The sequence below is a fragment of the Mytilus edulis genome, chromosome 4, assembly GCF_963676685.1.
Source record: "Mytilus edulis chromosome 4, xbMytEdul2.2, whole genome shotgun sequence".
Taxonomy (NCBI): domain Eukaryota; kingdom Metazoa; phylum Mollusca; class Bivalvia; order Mytilida; family Mytilidae; genus Mytilus; species Mytilus edulis.
Window position 1 is genome coordinate 73,498,996 of NC_092347.1, and position 20,183 is coordinate 73,519,178.

Consider the following 20,183-nt stretch of genomic DNA (forward strand, 5'->3'; position numbering starts at 1 on the left):
TTTTTGTGATTTTACTTTTTATAGAGAGCATCTGGGTTATAAAGTGATAACCTAGAAAAGTAAAACGGATTTGATAATTCTTTGCAATCAGTTGTTGTTAAAAGTACATTGGTAAAACATTTTAACGCAAATTCAAAACAAGGGGGAAGTCCTTAAAATCCTCAAATATTTGTATTACATTTATTCACCGTGACAGGTTAGAAAACGATAAAACAGTTAAGTTAAGTGTGTGTCCGATTCGTGTAGCAAAGAAATCATTTTAACGAATATCGGAAGTAAAAGGGGATTTTCAAAAATCTGCAACTTTTACAATTTTGAAATTAATAGTAAACAAATTGTATAATTTACACTCTGACATTTACTGTAATTATCGTTTCCTGTTGCAAAACACAAATTGTACATCTGAAGACATCCCGTTAATTAACTACAGTTGTAAATTTCCGCATGGCCGTAACTTCCACACAGGTAGTGGACAAACATAACCTGCAGAAAAAGAAACAACACGTCTGGTTGAAAAGTATAAATAAGGAGCTGGACCATCTTCGTTAGAAAAGCTCCAAGGACAGTCCATTACCGCACACAAATATCCAGGTATGTATAAATTACAGTATAGTTCAAGTTAAATTTGAATAAAATCTACAAATCTATACAGTCTCAAAAAATATATGTTCATTTTCGTGATAACTGGTCTAAATAAGTATTTGTACGTTAATTTCAATATGTGTGAGAGCAAGCATATACTTTTCTAAATTTGACAAAATGGTTAAAATTAATTTAATTTCAGAAAAGATAGACCCATCTTAAAACAATCATTTTTTTTAGTATCTATTGCAGTTTAATTTGCGTGTCTTCAAAGCTATGTTATATGACATAATACTTTTATGTAACTCGGGGCCTGTATACATAATGTGTCAGTCCATCCATATATCATTTTTAGATAATGTGAGTCCGTATTATATATTTTGTAGGTCTAAATATCAAATTGATTTGTTAAAACTGTTAAGGTCCTTACTATTTGACATAATGTTTGGAATACAAGCTCATTAAAGTGCTACCAAAGTTGCCTTCCGTCATAGTCATACAAAGTTCATACAAAGATAAAGTGAAATCAGATATGAAGAATTTGATAAAAATCTGATTCGAGTGTTGTAGAATTTCGATGGGAGGGAAATATTAAAATTCACCGCCACATCTTCATTTACTCATATCTAAGTCTAAATAGTTAAACATTTTTTTCAATGAAGGGAGCGCATTGTCAATCATAATACATCTTCATATTTTTAATTCGAAAATCTGTGTAAACGAAAATATCAATTAAAATTTCAGAATGCAGTTCATAGTTGCTTTGAGTGTTTTGATTGTTTGTGTTTCTGCACAACAAGGTAAGAAAAATTATAAATATAGTTAATCATTGTCACCAACGTGGTTAGAGAATCCATTCTTAATCCAATCTTTTTTCCAGAGTCTTTTACATGTGGATTTTTTATTCAGACAAAAACTATAACTTAATTTATCAATATAATTCTAAAAGGAGTAAGTTCGGTAAGGGCCCCATTTGTCTTTACAAACATTATTTTAAGAGATCTTTGTTGTCGACGTATGCGCTCTATTTTTACTGTCAAAATATCGATGGAAATTTACCCATTTTCATTGACTTTTTCGTGGAAAATAAAAAAATAAGTACTATTTGTGATGTCATAAATAAAACGCAGAAACGTAAATTTTCAACAAAAGGGCTTTTTTCCTTCCTTGTCACTATGATTCATTATGATAAATTAATCCTAATTAGAAATTAAAGCTTTAAAAGGGGGTCATTTTAGGACCTTACCGAACCTACTCCTTTGTAAAACAATTCTTGTTTGTTTGAATGTCCCTCTGATATCTTTCGCCTCTCTTTCATGTCATTTAATGTAAAATCTCAAAATGTTCAAAACGAAGTATAAAATTGACAATGGAAATGGGGAATGTGTCAAAGAGACAACAACCCGACCAAATAAAAAACAACAGCAGAGGGTCACCAACAGGTCTTCAATGTAGCGAGAAATTCCCGCACCCGGAGGCGTCCTTCAGCTGGCCCCATAACAAATATATACTAGTCCAGTGATAATGAACGCCATACCAATTTCCAAATTGTACACAAGAAACTAAAATTAAAATAATACAAGACTAACAAAGGCCAGAGGCTCCTGACTTGGGACAGGCGCAAAAATGCGGCGGGGTTAAACATGTTTGTGAGATCTCAACCCTCCCCCTATACCTCTAACCAATGTAGTAAAGTAAACGCATAACAATACGCACATTAAAATTCAGTTCAAGAGAAATCCGAGTCTGATGTCAGAAGATGTAACCAAAGAAAATAAACAAAATGACAATAATACATAAATAACAACAGACTACTAGCAGTTAACTGACATGCCAGCTCCAGACTTAAATTAAACTGACTGAAAGATTATGATTTCATCATATGAACATCAGGCACAATCCTTCCCGTTAGGGGTTTAGTATCATACCATCATAACATATATGAGAAGAACATAACCCGTGTCATGCCAACAACTGTTTTTAGAATAAATGTGTTTAGTTCCGATGCAAAGACCTTATCAGTGACTCAATATTAACGCCAAAATATGCAATCTTTAATGACTTGACAACAGTATCGTAATTATATCCCTTCTTAATAAGTCTATTCAAAGGTTTTGTAAGTTTCTGAGGTGAATACTGACACCTTTGTGCTTTATAAAGAATATTACCATAAAAAATTGGATGTGAAATACATGAACGTATTAGAAGTCTGCATGTTGAGCTATATTTACGAATGATGTCTTTATACCGATGATAAAATTTAGTAAATGTTTTGACTAGTTTGTGATATCGAAAACCCTGGTGTAATAATTTTTCAGTAATACATAAATTTCTCTCGTTAAAATCGAAAACATTGTTACATACACGAGCGAATCGTACAAGTTGAGATACATAAACACCGTAAGATGGTGACAAGGGAACGTCACCATCTAAAAACGGATAATTAACGATAGGAAATGAAAAATCATCCCTTTTATCATAAATTTTAGTATTCAGCTTTCCATTAGTGATATAGATATCAAGATCGAGAAAAGAGCAGTGGTCATTGTTAGTATTAGCTTTATTTAAAGTAAGTTCAACAGGATAAATTTCATTAATATACATACTGAAGTCGTCATTATTGAGAGCCAAAATATCATCCAAATATCTAAAAGTATTATTAAATTTGTTTATCAGATGTTGTTTCGATGGGTCTTTGCTTATTTTTGTCATAAATTGTAACTCATAACAATACAAAAAACAGGTCCGCAATAAGTGGTGCACAGTTAGTCCCCATTGGAATTCCGATAATCTGACGATATACGGAATCTCCAAAGCGAACAAAAATGTTATCTAGTAAAAATTCAAGGGCATATATAGTATCAAAGCATGTCCAATTAACATAGTTTTTTTGTTTATTGCTACTAAAAAATTACCTAAAAGAGTTTGAACATATATATTCACATTCTGATTTTTTGAATGCCCATTTAATTAGGTGTGTGAATTTTTTCTTAATGAGAATGTGATTTCAGAAAAACTCCAACACCTGTTGGTATAAATAATTGTATAAAATCTTGCATATTTAATTTACAAAATGTTTTTTTTTTTCTTTAACAGATTACAGAAGAAAAAGATCCGGATATGGTAAGAGACTTCAATCAAACTGTAAACACCGATAATTGAGACAAATATAAAACAAACAAAAGCCTAATATTTGAATGCTATACAATGTAAGACAAGGCTAATGAAGATTATATTGATTACTCTTAATTTTTTTTAAATTAGAAGTTACATTCCTAAGGTTCGTTGTCTTTTTTTAGCAATGTCATCAAAAATAAGGTCATATACTTTTGTAACATTTAATCATAATGACAGTGTTGAGAACATCAAAATTTTCAACCAGTAAAAAATGAAATAAAAAGAAATATAATTGTCGATAATAATCAGATCCGGCAAAAACGTAAACAAAAAAACCTTAAACATCCGTCTACAGTTTTGTTTTGTTTCTAAGGAATCAGATAAAATATTTAAATACTTTAAACCTGTAGGTAGTGGTGGTGGCGATGGATCTGGTCACGTCGGAGGTGGAGTTTCTGGTGGAATTGGAGGAGGAATTTCAGGTGGACTAGGAGGAGGGTCGTCCGGTAGTTTAAGTGGCAAGCTTGGAGGTGGTGTTAGTGGAGGAGTTTCTAGTGGAGGTGGAGGAGGGCTTACCGGTGGTGTAAGTGGAAATCTTGGGGGTGCTGTTAGAGGAACTTCAAGTGGACAAGGAGGAAGTGTAAGTGGTGGACTGAAAGGAGGAGTTTCCGGAGGTGTAAGTGGCAGACAAGGTGGTAGTATACATGGTGGTCTAGGCGGTGGTGTAAGTGGAAGTGTAGGTGGTGGAGGAAGAGTTGGTGGTGGAAAATATGGCGGAAGTTCTGGAAAATGGCATTAGGAGACATGAGCAGGACATTTGATGAGAAAAACAATGTCTATTCAATAAATTGCTTCGTTCATTTTTTTTTTTTTCGTTTTGAGAGTATGTTTTGCAACCCTGTGTAGTTTAATATTGATAATGTAAGTTTACAGAAGCTTTCATGCAGGTAGAAAATAATATAATTATGTATTCTTCATTTTGATTTGGCTCAGTTTCATCATTAAATCCACTAGTAACTGGTACTATTTAAATGCATATGAAACTTCAAATTAAAAAAAAAATCTGAATATATTTTAATGGCTCAAAAATAAAATAAGAAATATACTGAACTCCAGTGAAAATTCAGAATCCTTTATAAAATGGCAAAAATCAAAAGCTCTAACACATTATATAAATGGAAAACAACTGTCATACATATGTAGAATATTGAGGGTTAAATCTGGTTTTATAGCTAGCTTAACTTCTCGCTTGTATGACTGTCGCATAGAATTCCATTATATTGTCAAAAATGTGTGAACTAAACGAATATAATAGGTAAAAAAAATAGGGATATAGCACTTAATATTTTTATATGATCTTAATCACTATAAAAACAAAATACCATTTCAACAAAATTAACGAAATGACATATATTTATCAAAAGCACCAGGATTATATATAGTACGCCGATGTAAACATATGACACTCTATAGACAGAGTCCATAGCCAAAAATGAAAACCAAGAATTCAAAATTGACCATAGTACAATGACGGGATGTCTGAGTACCAAGCCACGTCAAATGTATATTACCCAAAAAAATAGACTTAACATAAAGGTTTAAATGTACAAGAACAAAAAAAGTAACACTATGAAACAAAATTCAGATGTTAAACAATGTCAGTGAATAGGGTGTATTCTTCAAGACCATCATATATCATTTACGGTATCTTTTAATGAAATTTGTTTGAAAAGGAACAGACGTTCTTTATCATAACCTTGGCTCATCAACGCACCAGGAAACACACACGCTTGAAAGAATAAAAAATACACTAAGTGAACAAGTATTTAGGATCTTGTTAAATCTGTTTAGATTATTCAACAAACACTTACAAACTTTACACATGGCCAACAATCAGAGACCAATAAGGTCAATAAAACAATATCTGTAGACAATAGAATTATTAAAGGTTATAAGGACGGTTCTATAAGGAATACTGTATAGAAGGACCTTTGGGAAGACAGGAAAACAATTACCAAATAGGAGTAGAAGTGCTAACCATCAGAAACAACTACAAAAACAATCGTTCAAATGATTTAAAATGGAACAGGCTGTACTCGACGTATAACTGATAATGAAAACAAAACAAAGGGCATTCAAGTGTAAGAGTATCTGCTATTACCAAAAAAGTCTTGCTTTGATATTGTTTTTTGGGGTTAAGACACTCAGGGGCGGATTCAGCCAATGTTAAAACGGGGGAGGGGTCCCAACCCAGGACAAAAGGGGGGTCCAGCTAAATGTCCCCATTAAAATGCATTGATCGGTAAAAAAAAATGGGGGGTTTTAACCCCCGGAACCCTCCTGGATTGACACTGGATTCGCGGTGAAACTTATTTCAAAAGAAAAAATGATGAATCAAAATGTGATTTACCAAATTTACTACAACATAGACACTCGGATGGGGATGCATGCTTTCCGCGTGTTGCTTTTTAACTATTTACTCAGAATATTCCATGTGCAAGAGCACACTTAACAGAAACTGAGCATTGTAAAATGTTTGATACAGGGGAAAACCGGGATGATTTTTTCAAGCACTATTTATAGCTATTAAGATCCGTAAGACGTATTAAGGGATGGGTGAACATGCTATGATATGAAAATCACCAACCGATATATCGTTTTCTATAATGAATCTTCGACTAAACCGAAAAATATACAGGAGACACCGGTAGTGAACACCCTGTCGAACAGATATCATCAGGTCAATTCGAACATTAAGTTTAGCAATGACGGTAAATGCGGTTTAGAAAAACGAGTCTCCTTATTAAGACCAGAAGTAAGTTTATTCCGACCCAAAACGTCCCTTTTAAAAAAAGTAGGAAAATGCGTTGCATTCCTGTCGCTTCTCTTTTCGAAAGAAGCTCTACTGTGATAGTCGACTTTGGTATATTTTTACCCCCTTATTGATAGGATTTCAAACTCCTGTGGTCATGACGTTCCCTCATATTTGCAGCCGTTGGTGAACGTTGGTGAAAAAATTACACAAAACCAGCACGCTGCACTTACTACAGTTATTCAATATATGCCGACATTTTTATTGAACCGGGTGATACACAAACAAACAACCCTGCTTAAGGTTTATGTACCCTTCTGTAGCCATTTTTGTACGAATTTTTCAAACCTCGATTGTATCAAAACTAAAGATATAATAAATAATAGATATAGGCCATTTAGTACATGTTCCAAGGGGAAACTTGATGCAAAGCATTATTTTTTACTGGTTCATTGCATTTGATAGAAAAAGAGGACTTTGTGGCAAATAAATCAAGATTTTAATAGAAAATCCACAGCCTTTAATACAGAGATTTTTTGAAACATAAATTACTCACTTGATTTTCTATGATGTGCTTGTGTTTATTTTTTACAAAAAGTTCTAAATAACCTGTAAATTCCAAAACACCTCGTGTTGAGTCACTAAAGTCGAGCGCACCCTAAAAGGCGTACTTGATTTTGGCCATATTTATACTTGTCTTAACCAATAACTACATTTATAAACTTGATTTAAGGAAATAAATGCTAGCACTGCATGCAATAATCCTATATCTATCAGTCATCAAATTGCCAAATATGAGAGTACAAGGATAAAGGCTGTGGATTTTCTATAAAAATCTTGATTTATTTGCCACAAAGTCCTCTTTTTCTATTAAATGCAATGGAACAGTAAAAAATGATGCTTTGCATCAAGTTTCCCCTTGGAATATGTACAAAATGGCCTATCTCTATTATTTATTATATCTGTAGTTTTGATACAATTGAAGTTTGAAAAGTTCGTACAAAAATGGCTACAGAAGGGTACATAAACCTTAAGGCAGCAACCATTTGATTTTCTGGGGGGGGCTATGGTTTTTTTTTCTGTACAAACTTTTTTTTTCGCCTGCGGCGAAAAACAATCTATTTTTTTCGCGACAAGTCGAAAACAATTTTTTTCTTTCAATTTTAGCATTACATATAGTGGCAACAGAGGGTGAAACAAACAATTTTTTTTTCTCAGAATCAAAAACAAATTATTTTTTTCTCCAAAAACTGGAAACAAACTTTTTTTTCCAAAAAAAACCATAGCCCCCCCCCCAGAAAATCAAATGGTTGCTGCCTAAGCATACTACCGATACAGGAGAGGCAAAATCGATAAAAGTCCGTCGTCGTCGTCGTTAACTTTTACAAAAATCTTCTCCTCTGTAACTACTGGGCAAAATTTAACCATACTTGGCTACAATCATCATTGGGATATCTAGTTGACCCGGCCAACCAATCAAGATGGCCGCCATGGATAAAAATAGAACATAGGGGTAAAATGTAGATTTTGGCTTATATCTCTGAAACCAAAACTTTTAGAGCAAATCTGACGTGGGGTAAAATTGTTTATCAGGTCAAGATCTATCTGCCCTAAAATTGTCAGATGAATTGGACAACCCGCTGTTGAGTTGCTGCCCCTGAATTGTTAATCTTGAGGAAATTTTGTATTTTTTTGGTTATTATCTTGAATATTATTATAGATAGAGATAGAGTAAAACTGTAAAGAGCAATAATGTTCAGCAAAGTAAGATGTACAAAAAAGTCAACAAGACCAAAATGGTCAGTTAACCCATTAACGAGTTATTGCCCTTTATAGTCAATATTTGTCAATTTTTCCTAAATTTTTGTAATCTTTTTACAAAAATCTTCTCCTGTGAAAATACTGAGACAAATTTAACCAAACTTGTCCACAATCATCATTAGGGTATCAAGTTTAAAAAATGTGTCCGATGACACGGCTTGCGAACCAAGATAGCCGACATGGCTGAAAATAGTACATTGGTAAAATGCAGTTTTTGGCTAAAATCTCAGAAACCAAAGCATTTAGAGCAAATCTGACAAATAAAATTTGTTCGTACGGTCAAGGTCTATCTACCCTGAAATTTTCAGATCAACCAGGCAACACGTTGTTGAGTTGCTGCCACTGAATTGGTAATTTTAATAAACAATTTGCAGCTTTTGGTTATTATCTTGAATATTATTGTAGATAGAGATAAACTGTAAAGAGCAATTATGTGCAGCAAAGTAAAACCTACAAATAAGTCAACATAATCAAAATGGTCAATTGACCTCTTCAGGAGTTATTGCCCTTTATAGTCAATTTTTAACAATTTTCATAAATTTTTACAAAAGATTTTGACTACCGGGATAGATTCATAGGTTCATTAGATAGAGATAATTGTAAGCAGCAAGAATGTTCAGTAAGGTAAGATCTAGAAACACATTACCATCACCAAAACACAATTTTGTCATGAATCTATCTGTGTCCTTCGTTTATGATATGTGCATAAACCAAGGTGAGCGACACAGGGTCTTTAGAGCCTCTAGTTTTCATAGAGAATGCTTTTAATACCGCTCCTATTTTAGCTTATCCTACCCGCGATGATCACTGCATACAGAGATGAAAGTTTAATACGGAGAGAAAACAGTTATCGCTTACGGTGTAATAGGTCCAAAATGAGAACTTTAAGCGGTCGTTATATTTGTAAAGTATTTAAACATTTCCGCCACTTTCTTATCCTTACTCGTATTTCTTTTTTTAAATGATTTAAGAACTTTAAAGAACCAGAAAGATCGCCGCTGTACGAATATCTGCCATAGACACCTACGATTTTGATATCAAATACAGAAAATGGCTTTAAATGGCAATGCAGACGCCCTATCCGAATGCCAACGGCGTAGATGTCAAATAAGTTGACGTAATTGTTTAAAGAGTAGCGATTATGATATCGCAGTTGATTGTCCTGTTTCAGTTATATCCCTGCATGTTAACATATTAAATTATCCAATCCTCACAACATAGTTCTGAAATACCCAATGTCAGCACTTCGCTCCTAATAATCAAACTTGACACAACAATGGAGTGCAACCGAGATTATATATAGAATAATACATGGCAAAATTCGTATCGCATGCTGGTGATACAGCATGCGATACGGATTTTGCCACGTATTATTCTGTTTATCATATATCTTAATAGAATCAGATTCATGGGTTATCCATTGTTTTTTAATCGTCCTAAATTATAAGCTAGAAAAGAATATTATGATTTTCCTGTATTTTTCCAACTGACTATTTTTTTTATAGACTTCTTTTTTTGCTTAATATCCACATGGTAATGTCCCCTATAACCTTATTACATTCTCAATATATACGTTAAATACCATGTATTAAAATGCATCCACTAACGATACTGTCCTATTATTTCATCTAAAATTAATATTTATCAAATACATATCATAAGATGTAGAAATGTTTAAAGTTTTATTGTTTATTTGGCAATGATATTATTCATAATCATTTTAATTTTCTGACCAGGTGAACAGCAAGAACATTTTCTTGAAAAGTTTGCCAAATTAAAATCGTAAAAATTTGCATTTGTGTTTAATCCATCAGGTAATGAAAACAAACTACACGAAAATTATGACAAAATGAACAATATCTTATTGTGTTTTTTTATATATATAAACAAGACAAGTTCATTTAAAACACTCAGGCACACATTGTGTGCAACAAGAGCAAAATAATATATAGTTTACAAAATAATAAATTGGTCAATAAATATTACAAACTACAAATTATATGTAAATCACTCGTTATGTTACTGGGTAATTAGTTTTGGAAAACTGTCGATTTTAGTCGAAATGATAGGACATTTCATGGGAACTCATTTTTTCCTATTATTCAAGGAAATACAGCAACTGGACGTCATAGGTCAAACGTTGACGTCATTCAAACTATGACGTCACGCCAGGTATGCGATACGGGGTATGCGATACGGATTTAGCTAGGCGATACGGGGTATTCGATACAGGGTAGGTGATACAGACTGGAGAAAAGAACCTTTATTAGATATACAAAATTGCTGTATTTTGTACTAAATACATGATAAATAATAGGAACATGGCCACAAAACTATCAATTCGATAATAACGCTTCTGCAAATACTTGATAAAGAAAAGGCTCATATACGCACACCCGATCAAGAAAAATGCATACCGTTAACTGGGTAAATCGGGCAACGTTAAGATTACTATAACAAAGGCGTCAAGCATGCATGGATTTCTATTCATACTCTAATATCAATATGTCACACTGAGGTGACGCTACACTGAATAGTGACAGCGATAACGTTGTGTTTATGTTTATGTTAAAACAATGGGAGGTTTCGAGGTAGTTGATTGTATTATATACAGAAGATGGGAAACTGATGATGGATAATCGTATCAACAACTGGTTGCGCCAAAAAAAAATCTGAGGTGATATTATGCGTATTTTGCGTGATTGTAGAACGGCTACACCTACGGGTGCGGGAATTCTCGCTACATTGAAGACCCATTGGTTGCCTTCGGCTGTTGTTTGCTCTATGGTCGGGTGGTTGTCGCTTTGACATATTCACCATTTCCTTTCTCAATTTTATATAAATTGGTCCTGAAAGTACTTAAAAACAAATTTTTCATTAATTACACTCAAAAGCTGTTATATTGGTCATAATGTTGCATTTGTTCGAATTACAATCGTCTAAATTTCTCTCAGATCGCCATTAGTTTTGAAGATAGTTAAAGAAACAGGTTCCTGTAATTTTCCCTTACGGTAAAGCCAAGCTTGAGATTGAAGTGCCACAGCGCCTATCGGTGATAATGTATTGATTAAGTAAACAGAACACAGAAACATTTAGTCATGTCCGGTGATCATAACAGCTGACACAGAGTTACTGTTAGTGAAGGTTTCAAGGGAAGCGTTGGAAAAATAAATAATTGTTACCATAAAATCGTACAAAAAATGTTTCGCCTCTGCGGTGTTTCTTCAGTTGTATTGAATTACACCTCCCTTTCAGTCACGGATCCGTCATGGCAATGCGCTATAATTATAAATAAGATATTATTATTAACTCTAAGCCACTAAATTTTCAAAAATGAATCATATCAACCAATATATAATTTTGTTATTTGACTTACTGTTTTGTAAACATCTTGAATCGGATGATGGTTCTTTTCAGACTACCTGTCCATGGAAGAAAATTGATACGAAATTTACAAAGAAATACATCACATGTCATGGAGTGATCTTTCTTTACATAACTTTCGTAATACTTTCCATATAATTTATAATTTCAATATTCCCGAGTTTAAGTAGAAATTATAAGTAGCTTTTTGATATAACTTTGCACTTTGAACAAACATATTACATATTAGTATTTGTAAGCTATACACGCATGGTAATTTTTGAGCATGCTTTTTAGGTGGAGGTAATTAAACATAATACATTTTTTACATTAAGAAAATTAATACCCTGCTACACATGCAATAGGTTTCCACTGTTATATTTACGTTGTTTTTGTTAAGCTCTGAATACAATTAAGACTAAACGGGGTTAAATGTTCATACTACAATAAGGGTCTCCTTTAAATATGTTTTGCACTGGAAACAAACAAATTGTATGTGTTGCTCAGGAAACAAACAAACCAATATGTGGTAAAATATCCATATCATAATGACGGTCTCCTATATATAAGGTCTTATTTCAACTTTTCCAAAGGACCGAAATAAAAAAGAACAGGAAAATATTTAGCGATAGCAATGATAAAATAGAGTCTGGAATTAAGAGTCTTTTCTCTCTAACATCTTTTTTTAATTTTTTTAGACCAATGTTCTGTGTTAATTATATATTTTACACACTTTCCTTTTCTTTTGGGGATTTTTTGGGGTTTTTTGTGGGGGTCCCATTTCTTTACCTTCACTAATTATCCTCTACCCCTTACACCACCTCGTGTGTCGTTTGAACTAATTGTTTTCACTAAATGCAAATGGTCTATAAATTTAAGAATATTTTATTTGGTTGATATATTACTGCACTTCAGTGTTTTTAATTTCAAAGCATAAAATGGTTAATATTATCTAATGCGTCATGTTCATTTTTTAATATTTTTGTGACATTCACTTTATTAGATACGAAGCAATTACATTTCAAACAATCCTTTCTGTATATTTTATACTTGTCGAACGGGTCATTTATTTCTTTCTGTTTTGAATACTGAATTCGTATACATAGCGTTCTTTAAACTTCGCTCTTATCAACATTATTATAAATGCCTTATGAATCGTCCAAATTTACATCATATTAGTATTTTCATTTGGCATTCACATGTGTATAAGGGTATAGAAATTCAATTCAAAAGTCTTTTTAATATCATTGATTACGTTTCTGAACTAGATAATGTGATTGACGACCATCACCCTTGAAATACATGAATTTAATTTTCATCATAAATCTCACATCAATAGTTAAAATATATACGTTATAGTTATCTATTCAGAACTGTTTCTCTTGTGATCAAATATTTACAAAATATAAAAATCAATATAGGAATAACGGAAACAAAATTATTATAATTTTGATGTTGTAGTTTCTAAAACTGGATTTTTTTAGATGAAAAACTAGAAACTATATAAGTACACGAATTGAGTTAACTGTTAGACAAACAAAAGTTGGATACCAATACAAAAATGTAGTTACGTGTGATATTCAGTGGAAAAGGATAAAAAGAGTTTTAACAAAATGCCGTTTGGGACTTCAACTGGTTGGGCCAAATGGGCGTTTGTGATAATGTGTATTGCTCCTATCTTATTCATAGTTGGTTTTGCCACCAATTACTGGATGCAAAATGACAGTACTACGGTGACAAGTGTAGGTTTGTGGAAGGCTCAGACGTGTACATCGGGCACTTGTGATACTCAAAGTGTACCATCATCTTATAAAAATGGTAAGCAAAATTAATTAACTGATCTACAAGTGGATTGTATCTTATCAGAGTGTTTCTGTTCTTTTTAAGTCTTATGTAGACGAAACGCGCGTCTGTCGTATATATTAAATTTCAATCCTGGTATCTATGATGAGTTTATTTTCCCTTTAGGTATTCGTGATGATCTACATTGTCAATCACTTGAATGTTTCACAAACTACCAGTCACAACACTATTGTAATGTGGACAATTTTTAATTTTGTTCACAAGATTACATTTACAGGAACTTTTTTACATACCGTGATTACAAAAAATACATAGACTAATGGTTATGACTACAAATGTTTTAATTCTTTGTCCGAAGTCAAGATAGTTTGTAAATTATTGCAAGGCTGATCATAAAAACACGAACACGCCTAAACATTGAATTAAAAGTTTATAGGAAGAAGTGTAGGAACAGATAAAATTGGGAAAAAATGCCGAAAGAGCTGGGAATCATGTCAATTCCTCAAACCATTAATCCTGTGTAACGTCAGAAATAAAACTTCTACGGCAATATGTGGCGATACGTCTCAACCAAAGCTTAATGCAGTTATGTTATTGACTACATACCACAAATCAGCAATGTACATAAAACATCATTTTCAGTATAAATTAGTAACTGTTGTCTTCTAGAGTAAATAATAGCTCGGAAAATATTGCGTCATGTAAACATAATGTATTTCAGATAACTTCAGAGCCACCCAAGCTTTTGAGATAATGGCATTGATCATGTTTCTTGCGACCCCAGTTTTTTTAGGAATATATGTCTTTGCTGCAGGAGCCCGAACATACAATTATGCTGTGTTTTGTATGGTCATGTGTTTTGTAACAGGTGGGTTTAAATAACAAATAATTAGTACTCAACTTTCCAAATACTTTGAAAGTGCAGCGGTCTTCGTATACTGAGTTCCTTTAAATTAAAATAAATTGCAATTTGAACGTTTATTTCATCAAATACTTCCTTTGATATTAGAAATAATACATCATCGTTATTTTCTATCATTTCAATATGCGATTTTCCTAGAGAAGCACACTTTACATGGCGTTGTCAGTTTATTTCAGATTTATGAGTTTGACTGTCCCTTTGGTATCTTTCGTCTCTCTTTTACATCATGGCAAAATGAGTTTAAACAATACATTCGTAATCCTAATTTGTTTATATATTAAGAAATGTAGCATTATTGATAGAACTTCAAAAAACATTCATTAAGCTGTGATGCTTTGATTTACATTTTCTAATAATAAAATCGAATTCTAGAGGGAAATTGTATCAACCTACCACAAGATATTCGGGGAAATTATTTTTTCTCCCTTTAATGTCAGTGCTGTTTTTTGTTAAAGTTTCCTTTTGAGAATGATGATCAATGGATGGAGTCGGAATTTGAATGCAGATAACGCAGATAACCACACGGTTGGGGAGGGGTGGACGGATATTTTTTTCATCATTACGGATAGGAAATAGATCATGCAAACAACAATTATTGCAAATAAGCACATATCACTATTTTGAACCCGAAAGAGAAGCAAAAGATACCAAAATATATGTAAACTCAAAGTTGAAAATACACATACAACAGCATGACAAAAAAGAGAGAAAAGACAAAAAGACAAAACAGCATACAGAACACAACATAGAAAACACTAAAGACTGAGCAATACAAACACAACCAGGTTTGATTTGGTATGTCATATTCGGGAAAAGGAAGAACGGTGTTGTGGTTACGATGATTGCACCCTATCCTTTGTCGTCTGTTAAACAGACATTCCATGATGGCGTCCGTAAAATTTTCAAAGGGATGATTAAACGCCAAGCATTTAGTACGAGAATACACATTATATGGTATAGTTTACTGGCTACCATTAAGATTCTTTTATTCACTATAGTTTGAAATATTTAGAAAATCATGTTTTCTTCCGTGTTTTAGATTAATAATATAAAGTGTTATCCTTTAGTGCCGAATCAGTTATTACATACTGAACAAATATTAATTGTGGTATGAGTGCCAATGATACAATTTTCCATTAGAAACCCAAATGCTCATCGTTCGGCTTCAACAAAAAGAAAATCCCATACCACATAGAAACCTATAAAAGGCCCTATATGACAAATGTAAAACAAATCACATGAGAAAAATAAACGGCCTGGTTTAATGTGTTAAATACAATAAACGGAAAACAAATATGTGGTACAGGAACAAACGAAAACCACTGGATAACATACCCCGGACTTGAGACTGGCACATACATAATGTGGCGAAGTTAGAGATGTATTTGCGGGTTCCAAACGCTACCGCTATCTCGGACAGTCATGTAACAGCAACACATTATAAGTTTGGTTTACGTTTTCTCAATGTATATTGTGTAATGATTTTTTGTGGTTTTTTTTTTATTATTCATATATATTTCCTAATACATCATATGTATATATATACACTTATATCCCTTACTTAGAATCCTTACCCTATAACCTTCCCTTGGCTTACAAATTTGGAACGCGTTCATACAATTAGCTTACAAACTAGTTTTCAGATCGCATCCTTACCATTGGCTTACAAAATAGGTTCGGAGCGCATTCGTACTATTGGCTTACAACATAGATCCGTGTCGCATCATAACCATTGGCTTACAAATAAACTCACCATAGATACCAGGATTAAATTTTGTATTTACACCTCATCAGTGACACTCAAATCCCAAAAAGCTAAAAATGACAAATTAAGTACGAAGTTGAAGAGCATTGAGGACCTAAATTCCAAAAAATCTACTAAATAGATTTGGGAGTAGTTTTTTTTTATAAGATTTGAAAATAATTATGGAACACATCCTAAGCATTGGCTTAAAACATATTCGGAACACATCCATACCATTGGATGATATAATGGATTCGGAACGCATCCTTACAATAGACTTATCAAAAGCATTTGGAACGAACCCTTACCATTGACTTGTTCAAGGCATTTGGAAAGAATCATTGCCATTGAATTATAAAATAACATCGGAATGCTGCAAGCCAAATATGTATCGTCGTATAAATTAAATCCCTTGCTTATTTAATCATTCTATGCTTTTAACACATCCCATTATAGTATCCTATTTAAATGTATAAATCTAAAGTTCGAAATTTAGATCCGTTTTCTTCTTTCCAGCTGCAATTGCATTGATAGGCGTATTTATTTGGCTGGCATACATTCCGACAAACTTTTATATGGCATGGTCTTGCGGTATGGTGATCTTAGCTGCAATAATGGCAATAATAGCTGGTCTCCTTCTCATACCAGAACTAGGATGGTGTTCTTCATATTCAAATTCCGGTTACTATTCGTCAAACATGTGTGCTGGTGTTTGTGGTGGGGACTGCTGCGAATGTGATTGTGATTGTTGTCGTGAACAGCAACGAACCCCTAGTCCCACTCCCCCACCAACAAGGAAAGCTCTCCGATCTGACCCTATTGTTTCACAACCAGCTAGATGGGTATACACAGGATCATCGGTAGGATACCCACCAAATACGGGTATGTCTAGTGCTTATCCTCCTTCGACAGGTTACAGTGGTTTACCTCCATCAACTGGTTTAACATCACTATCTGGAAGACCACCACCTTTTACTAATAGAGGTATAACCCCTATCATGTGAATAAGAAACATTGTACATCATGAACTTAGCATTACTTTTGTTATTTCAGCTGCTTTGTTATTTACCGGAAGTGTTCTTTGGATATTTGCACTTTTGACGAATTTTTCCATCGCTTGGTCTTATGGACTAACATTGGTGGCTCTCATTTTGGCGATAATAGCCGGTATTCTATTTGTTCCGGAAGTTCAGAATTTTAACTACTTTTATGGTCACTATGAAGATGAGTATGATACTTACTATGAAAAAAAGTCACGAATATCTCCCAGTAATTATACAAAAAATTATTCGCCTCGTCAACCAAGATATGCCAGAAATATTGATTCGCCGCCTTCAACATCGTCAACTTCTGGTTCCGGTAGGACTATTTCAACGAGTATGAGCAATTCAACAACTTATGATAGCATGCCCCAGCCAATGGATGTAGATAACCCAAACACACTCAAGGTCAACAACGTTAGCAACTTGCAAAATTCACGTCCAACTTTCAACGATGTCTCAGCTATCAAACTTCAACGAGACCAAGTGTTTTAGATGTTAGCACAGTTTTTATTGTGTGAACAAGATAACATTTGGTACATACATCAACCATTTTCTTGCAAAAATGTAGATGAATCTTAGACGAAAGACTTGTTATTACATGGTACGAAAGATTTATCACAAGTCATTAGAGAAATGACGTTTTAAACTACCGGACTTTCACGTTATGTTTTTATTTATTAATTTATATTGTGTTGCTTCAGTTTAATATAAGAAGTAGTTTTGATTTTTTTTCTTTTATATTTCATTATGCATGCTTTGTTTATTTCAAATCTTTTATTAGTATAAGGAAAAAAACGAATCTAAATTCAGATATCAGCATGTTCAATCAACTTTTTACTTCTTGCATGGCACAATATTGGGAAACTACATGTCTAAGAATATAGGCCTCTCGGAAATAGAGTAATATTCTAGAAAATCCTGAAACTTTGATAAATATTGATCATATCCATAAAATTGTATAGTACATATTAAGAGCTTATTTACGTAAGGAAGATCTTCATTATATTTTTACAAAAATCAGTTTGTGTTTATCTGTTGAAATAAAAAAAAAAGTTATATGTGTCTATCCAAAGGATAGCCGGAAAGTTAAAAAAACCCGAAATTTTTAGTACATGTTTAAATAAGAAGATGTGGCATGAGTGCCAGCGAGACCTCTCTCCATTGTCCGCTAAACCACCTTTCAAGATTAATAATGGAACATGTGTTATTTTGTTGCCACAGTTCTGACTCGATACACCTAGCATATATTTGTTTACATAGTCGTAGAGTCGAGACTGGGAAACATAAGCTCACGAAATTATATGTTGTATCTGCGGTCACTAATTCTAAGTACTGTTGTTTGTCTTTCGGACGTTTTTTATTGCCATGCCATTGGCAACTCGTTTCGACTTATGCGTTTTATAATCCCTTTGATATATTTCGCCCAATTTGAAGAAGGTTAAGTTAGTCTGATTTATATCTACTTGCAGATTCTTTGTATTACTTTCCATCTTGTTATAATATTACTGCTGCAATGTTGTTTACAGTTGCTTTACGAAGAAATAGCATATTCGTGTTAATGCATATATCGATGCACATAAATGTAGGACAATATAAATAAGAATCAAGTTCTCTCCGATAAATATAATAATGAACCATTTAAAAACTGAAATTTCGCAATGTTTTTCATTTGTGCAGTGAGCGTGTATAATTGATAGAGAGAGAGAGAGATTTGTTATTTTGTAATATTGACTCATCCTTTATTTATTAAATTTATTCTAAAATTTGTTACTAATACAATGTATAATTTTGAGAATGGAAATGAGGAATTTGTCAAAGAGACAACAACCCGCCCATAGAACAGCCGAGGCCCACCAATGGGTCTTCAATGCAGCCAGAAACTCCCGCACCCGGAGGAGTCAATTAATATACTTTACATGTTGAACGCATGGTTAAACATCTGTTGGATAAAGATGCATGAAATAATTGCTCTTCAGGCTAAAAGTTAATTATGTACTTTTACCATACAAACTCCTGCAGGTTCTAGTCTTTTTCGACTATATTAATACCGAAAGACTCAGAGTGTTAATTTATTAAATCACACATTACATTGCAAAAATAATCAATTACACTAATTACGCAGTAGTTGAAATGTAATTAATTAAATTACAATTACTTTACTAAAGTAATTAATTAAATTACACATTACAAGATATTTTTTAACAATATTATTCATGAATATAAAATGCATGTGTAAAATAGTTATGTAAGCATAGTTTAAGCGTTGCATTTGATAATCAGTAGTTATTTTTAATGTTTTGACTTTGACACTTTGACATCAATTCTAAATAGTCTTTCGACTGGAGTAAGTGTGGCAGATATTGCTTGATCAGAACATAGAAGTTCCATGATCAGAAGATCATCATATAGATAGGAGAGGGAATTTGTTCCTATTTGTTGCCAATACATCAAGGGTATTTTGACATTCTCAGAAATGAAATTTAAATCAAACATAATATAAATAAAGATATTATAAGTAAATTAAAACTAATTTTTTTTACTTAAATATGTCACAATATTGAAAATAATTTTTAGTACAAACACTGTACATAATGTCTAAATTTTAGCAATATTTTGCTAATTAGATAAAATACATGTAATAGTGGCATTGCCCCTGAACATTTTAATTAAATTAATTGCTGTTTGTTTTTACAACTCTTAATATTTATATCTATAATCCTTTTTGTGTATACTGATTTGACAAAATGATTGTGTGCAGTGATTTTAAATTCTATAAACTGTCTACGAAAGTATTTTCATAGTGACACATTTTTTTGTTTAACAAGATGATTAATTACTTATCAATGTAATTAGTTTAAAGATCTGTCGTAACAACTGAACAACACTTATATATAACATGTATATGATTCTCACTTTTTTTTAATTATAAGTCTATTAAAAAAAAATCTGTAGGTCAAATAAATCATATTAAAACTT

General features: G+C 32.8%; 2 protein-coding genes across 3 annotated transcripts; both read left to right on the plus strand.

Annotated features, from left to right (window-relative positions):
- Positions 1 to 383: 383 nt before the first annotated feature.
- LOC139518521 (ctenidin-1-like) lies at positions 384 to 4,561 on the plus strand. The gene is made up of 4 exons (XM_071310023.1): positions 384 to 591; positions 1,327 to 1,382; positions 3,679 to 3,705; positions 4,110 to 4,561. The coding sequence occupies exons 2-4, from the start codon at positions 1,328 to 1,330 to the stop codon at positions 4,496 to 4,498; spliced, it is 471 nt and encodes a 156-aa protein (XP_071166124.1). The 5' UTR covers positions 384 to 591; position 1,327; the 3' UTR covers positions 4,499 to 4,561.
- Positions 4,562 to 12,864: 8,303 nt separating this feature from the next.
- LOC139520460 (uncharacterized) lies at positions 12,865 to 18,970 on the plus strand. 2 transcript variants are annotated; one of them, XM_071313069.1, is made up of 3 exons: positions 12,865 to 13,513; positions 14,220 to 14,366; positions 16,681 to 18,970. In XM_071313069.1, exons 1-3 carry the CDS (start codon positions 13,309 to 13,311, stop codon positions 17,166 to 17,168), a joined length of 840 nt encoding a protein of 279 aa, XP_071169170.1. In that variant the 5' UTR covers positions 12,865 to 13,308; the 3' UTR covers positions 17,169 to 18,970. The 2 variants fall into 2 exon arrangements, with proteins under 2 accessions (XP_071169170.1, XP_071169171.1); XM_071313070.1 differs by having other exon boundaries at positions 12,868 to 13,513; positions 17,218 to 18,970.
- Positions 18,971 to 20,183: the final 1,213 nt, after the last annotated feature.